Source organism: Berghia stephanieae, chromosome 8 (genome assembly GCF_034508935.2).
Source record: "Berghia stephanieae isolate SIO BIC M18660-M18661 chromosome 8, UCSD_Bste_1.3, whole genome shotgun sequence".
In the NCBI taxonomy this organism is placed as follows: domain Eukaryota; kingdom Metazoa; phylum Mollusca; class Gastropoda; order Nudibranchia; family Aeolidiidae; genus Berghia; species Berghia stephanieae.
Window position 1 is genome coordinate 50,414,196 of NC_088367.1, and position 7,500 is coordinate 50,421,695.

Sequence of the window (7,500 nt, forward strand, 5' to 3'; positions counted from 1 at the left end):
GTAAATTGCGGAACGAATATCAACACGACGGTGATTATCCAAATTACCGTCAAACAGATGAGAATATTTCGTTTCGTAAACATTCTAGGGTAGACGTAGGGTTTTGTGATGTACATATATCGATCGAATGAAATGAGGGTCATGTGAAAACTAGATGAGATGACGGTTCCGATGATAGATCCTTGCATGAAAACGCACGTGTTCATGTTGTGGTCGAAGTACTCACGTTTTAAAGTCGGTATCATGAAAATCCCAGTCATGGAGAAGCCCAAACCAACGATAAGATCGGCTATGGCCAAGCTGAATACATAAATATTCGCCAGCGTTCTCAAAACTGGAGTTTTTGCGATGGCTAAAAAGGTGAGAATATTTCCTGCACAAACGAATATCATCATCGCGAAAGAAAATGCACACAAACTGATGTTAAAAGCCGTTACTTCCAGCGCCTCTTCTTCTTCCTCCTGCTTTTCTGTAGCCACTGTCGTACCTTGCATTTAGAACGAGTTTTATTTCTGATGTCACAATAATGGTGATTGTTTTTGTTTGTTGTTGTGTTGATTCTTTTTTGTTTTGTTTATATTTTAATGGGTTTTTTTAGGTGAGGGGTTCAGTTTTTTTATTATTTTTTTTAATGTTGTTTTTTTCTGTATTTGATGACAATTTTTTTTTGTTTTCTCTCCCCTTTTTTGGTTGTTTGTTTTTTGTGTCTGTTTTTTTTTTCTTTTTTTTTTTTTTTAATTTTGTTGTTTTTTAACTGGAACTTTCTGAACCAGGAATGCAGGTCAACCATTAATTAACGAGAAAAGCGAACTAATATCTTTTCACTCCCGACAAATCGTGTTGATAGTTGATAGTACTAATACTATCTCAAAGCACAGTCACTGGGTTTTATATACAAGGGGAAGTACACGTGTGTCTCCTCTTTTATCTCTGTACAATTAGGGCTTAATGGGCGTTTATTGATTTTTTTAAAATAGAAGAATAAACATTACTCTACCATATCCTGGAAAAAAAAAACTCATATTTAAAAATTTGGCCAGAAAACTCGTCCTTCAAATATCCATCGATTTTAATGACTCTCATCTTGGCTAAAATCTCAAACCCGGACTTCGCCGAACTTCGGCGAAGTCCCGGTTTGAGAGTTTTAGCCAAGATGAGAGTCATTTAAATCGATGGATATTTGAAGGACGAGTTTTCTGGCCAAATTTTTAAAAATGCATTTGTTTGTTTTTCAAGAGTACGGCGTGAGTTCTGCTCACGTTGCTAACAACAACCTGAAATGTTTCTCCAAAACCCTACGGTAAACAATCACCCATTACCTCTCCAAAAATCCCCAATGCTTTTATCACCATCAATGAATGCATCTAATGAGTTGTAATTTTCATTGAGACTCGTCGGGCGTATTGACAATCTATTTCGCAGTTTGTCTTTGCTTTTTTTTTCCAATCACTTTTCATCATGCAGTGATCAGGGAAATAAATCGGGGTTTTTTTTGTAATAGAAAAGAAAGAAAGAAAAATTTTGAGCTTTAATATAGCGCAATAATATCCAAAGCGCTTTACAAGGGGTTCCTATAGTGAGAATGTATTTAGACGTTTGTTTTTGTTTTCCAATCACTTTTCATCATGCAATGATCAGAGACATAAATATTTTTTTTTTGTTTTTAAATAGACAAGAAAGAAAGAAAAATCTTGTGCTTTTATGTAGCGCAATATTATCCACTAAACGTGCTCAAAGCGCTTTACAAGGGGTCCATATATTGACAATCTATTTCGCAGTTTGTCTTTGTTTTTGTTTTTTCCAATCACTTTTCATCATGCAGTGATCAGGGAAGATATTTTTTTTTAAAGAGGAAAGAAAGACAGAAACTTGAGCTTTTTATATATATATATAAACGTGCTCAAGGCGCTTTTCAAGGGGTCCATATATTGACAATTTATTTAGTAGGTTTTTTTTTGTTTGTTTTTGTTTTTTTTTTGTGTTTTTTTTTTTTGGGGGGGGGGGAGTTCAATAACTTTTCATCATGCAATGATCAGGGAAATAAATCGGTTTTTTTTTAAATTTTAAATAGAAAAGAAAGAAAGAAAAATTTTGAGCTTTAATATAGCGCAATAATATCCAAAGCGCTTTACAAGGGGTTCCTATAGTGAGAATTTATTTCGTCGTTTGTTTTTGTCTTCCAATCACTTTTCATCATGCAAAAAAGAGGAAAGAAAGACAGAAACATGAGCTTTTATATAGCCCAATAATATCCTCTAAACGTGCCCAAGGCGCTTTACAAGGGGTCCATATATTGACAATTTATTCCGTCGTTTTTGGTTGTTGTTTTTTTTCAATAACTTTTCATCATGCAATGATCAGGGAAGTAAATAGAATAGTTGTTTTGTTTTGTTTTTTAATAGAAAAGAAAGAAAGAAAAAATCTTGAGCTTTTATCTAGCGCAATAATATCCACTAAACGTCCTCAGTGCGCTTTACAAGGAATCCATATATTGACAATTTATTTCCTAGTTTCTTCTTTTCAATCTCTTTTCATCATGCAATGATCAGGGAAATATTTTTTTTTAATAGAAAAGAAAGAAAGAAAAATCTTGAGATTTTATATAGCGCAATGATATCCACTAAACGTGCTCAAAGGGAGTCCCTAGCCAACAACAACACTTAACATGCAAATTTGGCGATAGTACAATATGTTTTTTTTTTCGGATAGAGACAACGGTGTTGAATGCCAGTCACTCATTTTACACGGCCTGACTTCGGCGAGAGAATGTGAGTAAAGGGACGTTCCCAAAGACTCAACTATGCGCCGCTCGGGACTCGAACCCAGGACCTTCCGATCCGAAGGCAAGTCGTTTAGTAAGTGTTTGTGTGACCTATCGCCTCCAAACGGTGATCTGTCAAATTGAACACGATTCATAAAAAGCGGATTTAAAATTAAAATGTTAAAATGGTCAGAGTGAGAGTGAATTTAAGCTTTTTGCGCTGTAAGGAACTAGCTATAGATAGAATGCGCTTGGCCAAGGAGTTCACAACATTGCCATCCGGAAGTATAACGGACCAACACACAAACTCTGTGTAACCATGAACTTTTATAGTCTGGTTAATACAGTTTAGTGAGAACAACTCACAAACGCGGATGGCAAAAACAATAACAAAGGCCTGAGTGACGTCATCTGCATACTAGCTATAGCAATAACGAAGCTGACGTCACTCAGCTCTTTGTTGTTATTTTAGACAGCCATTTTGGTGATAAAGTAGTGCTTCAGACCCATGGGGCTCATGGAGCCGGAGATCATCCCGGTTCCTATATAACGAAACGGACAATAGCAATTGCTTGCTATCCTTGGGATAGGTCGCTAGTCTATTGCAAAGTACTTTCCGCCACATATAACAGACTCAGCTACCCATTCGCTGCTGGGTGGACATGGGGTTAGAAAAACAAATCTCGACTGCACCACGGGGATCGATCTTGGTCCCTTTGCGTGTGAAGCAACTGCTCTACCTGCTTAAAGTTAAAATGCTGAGAGAAAGAGAGAGAGGGAGAGAGAGGGAGAGAGAGAGAGAGAGAGAGAGAGAGAGAGGGAGAGGGAGAAAGAGAGAGAGAGAGGGAGAAAGAGAGAGAGAGGGAGAGAGAGAGAGAGAGAGAGGGGGGGGGAGAGGGGAGAGGGAGAAAGAGAGAGAGAGAGAGGGAGAGAGAGAGAGGGGGGAGAGGGAGAAAGAGAGAGAGAGAGAGGGGGGGAGAGAGGGAGAGAGAGAGAGAGAGGGGGAGAGAGGGAGAGGGAGAGAGAGAGAGAGGGGGGAGAGGAGAGAGGGAGAGAAAGAGAGAGAGAGGGGGGAGAGAGAGGGAGAGAAGAGAGAGAGAGGAGGGAGAGAGAGAGAGAGAGGGGAGAGAGAGAGGGAGAGAGAGAGAGAGAGAGAGGGGGAGGGAGAAAGAGAGAGAGAGAGAGAGAGAGAGAGAGAGAGGGGGGGGGGGTAAGTAAAGTTTTTCGCACTGTAAGGAACCAACTGTTAATGCTGCTATGCGTTTAGGTAAACTACTCACAACCTCCGCCAGCCGATTATAACCTACAAAGCCAAACAACTATGTGTGGCCGTAAACGAAAGTATAATTGGTAGAATTTAGTGAGAACTAACCATAAAAATGGCTGTCAATCGTAGCCATCACAAACTCCTCGCACGACCGTCCACTCATGGCCTGATACTATTTTGTTTTGTTTTTTTGTTTTTTTGTTTTTGTCTTCTTTTTTTTTTTAATGTAGAAATAAAATGGGGTTGAATTTTTATTTACTAAAAGTGGTAACAGTCGTTTCTTTTTTTTCCCCTTTTTTTTTTTTTTATTTCGTTTTATCATCATTGGTAATGTATATTTTTTATTCAAAATAAATTCTACTGATATTGATCAATATACAGTAAATTACCCATGAGGGAACACAAACGAACCAAATAAAAACCTGATCAATTAATTTTTCATTGATATACACGCATCCCTGGAGGCAATTTGGCTATTATTATTCCTGGATCGTGTTTGCGTACACTAAAGTATGGAATTGATGATGATGGTGATGATGATGATGATGATGATGATGATGATGACGTCACGTAATGCTTTGCTTCCGGTTTTGTTTTTTGACCACCAGTTTTGGTGATCATGGCACACTCCCGTTTTAACCCTCTCCTTACCAACCATAGGAAAATGGTCGTCCCATTCATTACGATGAAACTAGCAATTCTGATTTATCTTGTACATCGCAAAATTTAAAGACATTTTTTTTAAATACAGCTATGGATATAATGAAATTGATGTCACTCGGGTCATTGTTAATGTTTTTTGGGTTTTTTTTTTTTTTCTTTTGTCTTCCATGTTTATGAGCAATTTCCATACATCTGACCATAACTTCATGAAAAATCACCTGATTTACTTCAAATAATGATTAAAATGCTCTGGTGAGCATATTTTTTTTTTCTGAAAATGAAAAAAAAAAATGCAAATACAAAATTTTCACCTTCCGACTGATTATGTCATGCGTTGACACGAATATGAGTTTTGCCAGAGTTCGATAGTTACCTGGTTAACCCTCCCCTTACCAGCCATTTTCAGGATTTTCCCCCCAAAACTTCACACCCAACTAACACAAAAATATATTTTTTATCACTCAGACATAAAATTCTTTCGATACATAATAAAAAAAAAATTAAAAAATTGAGCTTTTATATAGCGCAATATCCACTTTACGTGCTCAAAGCGCTTTACAAGGGGTCCCTGGCCAACAGCAACACATAACATGTAGGACGAGACATGACGCCTGTCAGGCGATATTACAAATTTTTGAGACAGAGACAACGCTGTTAACGGCCAGGTACTAATTTTACACCTGAGTACGGTGAGAGAATGTGAGTAAAGAGCCTTTTCCAAGGACTCAACTATGCGCCGAGCGAGGCTCGAACCCCGGACCTTCCGATCCGAAAGCGAGTGTCATACAACTAGACCACATAGCCGCACAATACCTTTAGCAAAACGTGCTCTATAGCACATTGCTCATTTTCTTTAAATTTTATGATGTACAAAAGAAATTTGAATCAGAAAAATGTTGGTTGTATCGACGATTTTCCTATGGTTGGTAAGATGGAGGTTCATCAACTGGCTGACCCCGACGTAATACAGGTGTGGGGCCACTGGTCACATAGTTTTGTACTCGGCTAACACATCGATTTATGCGCGGCTATGTGGTCTTGTTGGTAAGATCGGAAGGTTCTGGGTTCCAGCCTCGGTCGGCGCATAGTTGAGTCATTCTTGGAAAGACTCTTTACTCACTTTCTCTTACCGTGTAAAATGAGTACCTGGCCGTTTAACAACGCTGTATCTGTCCGAAGAAAGAAAAAATGTAATATCGTGTAACAGGCGTCGTCATGTCCCGTCCTACATGTTTAGTGTTGCTGTTGGTCAGGCCCCCCTTGTAAAGCGCTTTGAGGAGACAGTTAATGTACCCAACAGACGTGTACATATATGCAGGTCTGACATCCGATCCAAATTTAAGCCCAGTTCAACATTGTTGTAATGGATAATATTTTGCCTCATTTTATTCATTGTTTTTTTTTTTTTTTTGTTGAGATTTCCATTAAAACAATGAGCCCATAATGAATCGGGTTATCAGACCTGCGAATAAGTGCACGTCGTCGTACCTAGCATATTTTAACTTAGAACCACGCATAATTGGACCGAGATGAGCTCGAGCTTGAATTGAAAACACTCATCTCATCATCGGATTGAAAACTCTCTTTGTTAATTTATTTATTTGCTTCTTTGTTTTCTTTGTTTTCGAAAGTATCGAATTAAAGGCAATTTCAAAATCAAAGTCAAATCGTTTGTCTTTGATGTCGTGGATCGAGCCCTCCAGGCGATCGTCCTCTTTTTTTGTTTGATTCGTGAAAAGCGGGGTTTAAACACCGAGGTCAAATCGGATAATTTGATTTTTAAAAAGATAAAAATAAATCAATAAAATTTCCGTTATTTTCCCCCAAGGGGAGATTTGTGGTTTGTATTCAGATGCAATTCTATAATGAAAGACTGTAATAGCCCAGGGGTCAGCAGCATTGCAGCGTCGCAAAGAGAGCTAGGTCGAAGGTGACTGACTGACTTGCTCAAGGTCACACATCCCGGCGAGGAGTCGGAATTCGGTACTTTGGGGGAGAGGGGGGGGGGGGGGTACAGAGCAAAGAAGACCATACCGCTGTGCCAAGATGTCCCCGTTTAAAATTTATATATATATATATATATATATATATATATATATATATATATATATATATATATATATTATTGATGCTATGCATTTAGATGTAATAGTCACAAATCCGCCAACCGGGATATAATATAACCGACACAAAAGAGTATGTGTAACCTTTAACGTTTATTGTTGTGATTTAGTGAACTAACCATTACAACGGCGATCTAAAAACAATTCAAAATATCATCATTGCTTTTATACTTATTGTTATAATAACATTCAAACTTTTTTTTTTACTCACCCAGCGACCAAGCCGACACACAACAGTTTGGCTACCCAGATCGCTGCATCCAGGGAGAACAACCTCCACCTGATCCCGTCAGACATGGGAAATGGCCGCGACTACTTCGAGGAGATGTTCAACGACCTCCAGAGAGACACGCTCTTCTCCAAGGCTCGCCCCAAGAGCAGCCCCTTGGAGCGTCCCGTACCTTCCACCTACCACGACTACACCGTTTCGACTTCCAGGTGAGAGAGATTGTCAAACCTTTCATTTTTTTTTTAAATAAATTTTCGTTAACTCCCTCTTCACCGATCAATTTCAGTATTTTCCCAAAATGGCAGGCTTACCCAGCAGAAATATGAATTTTTTTAAACTCAAACAAGCTCTCTACAAAACAACTTTATGTTCTTATTAATTAAACAACGATCGTTCTTCCCCGTGTGGTGTCCGGGGTCCCTCAACTGAGAGGGTCAAGAATAGCCCAACGCCAAGC

General features: G+C 38.6%; 2 protein-coding genes across 4 annotated transcripts in view; one reads left to right on the forward strand and one right to left on the reverse strand.

Annotated features, from left to right (window-relative positions):
- The window catches only part of LOC144978822 (5-hydroxytryptamine receptor 4-like), a 1,157-nt gene extending 551 nt beyond the window's left edge, over positions 1-606 (reverse strand). The window contains exon 1 of the mRNA XM_078925361.1: positions 1-606. This exon is cut by the window's left edge and continues 551 nt beyond it. Within this exon, the coding sequence (XP_078781487.1) occupies positions 1-494 (494 nt within the window). The 5' untranslated portion in view covers positions 495-606.
- Positions 1-7,500, forward strand: part of LOC144978820 (uncharacterized) — a 92,394-nt gene that overhangs the window by 46,878 nt on the left and 38,016 nt on the right. For all 3 annotated transcript variants that reach the window (XM_078925359.1, XM_078925357.1, XM_078925358.1), the window contains exon 11: positions 7,030-7,252. In XM_078925359.1, coding sequence (XP_078781485.1) covers positions 7,030-7,252 — 223 coding nt within the window. The remainder of the gene's footprint in view (positions 1-7,029; positions 7,253-7,500) is intronic.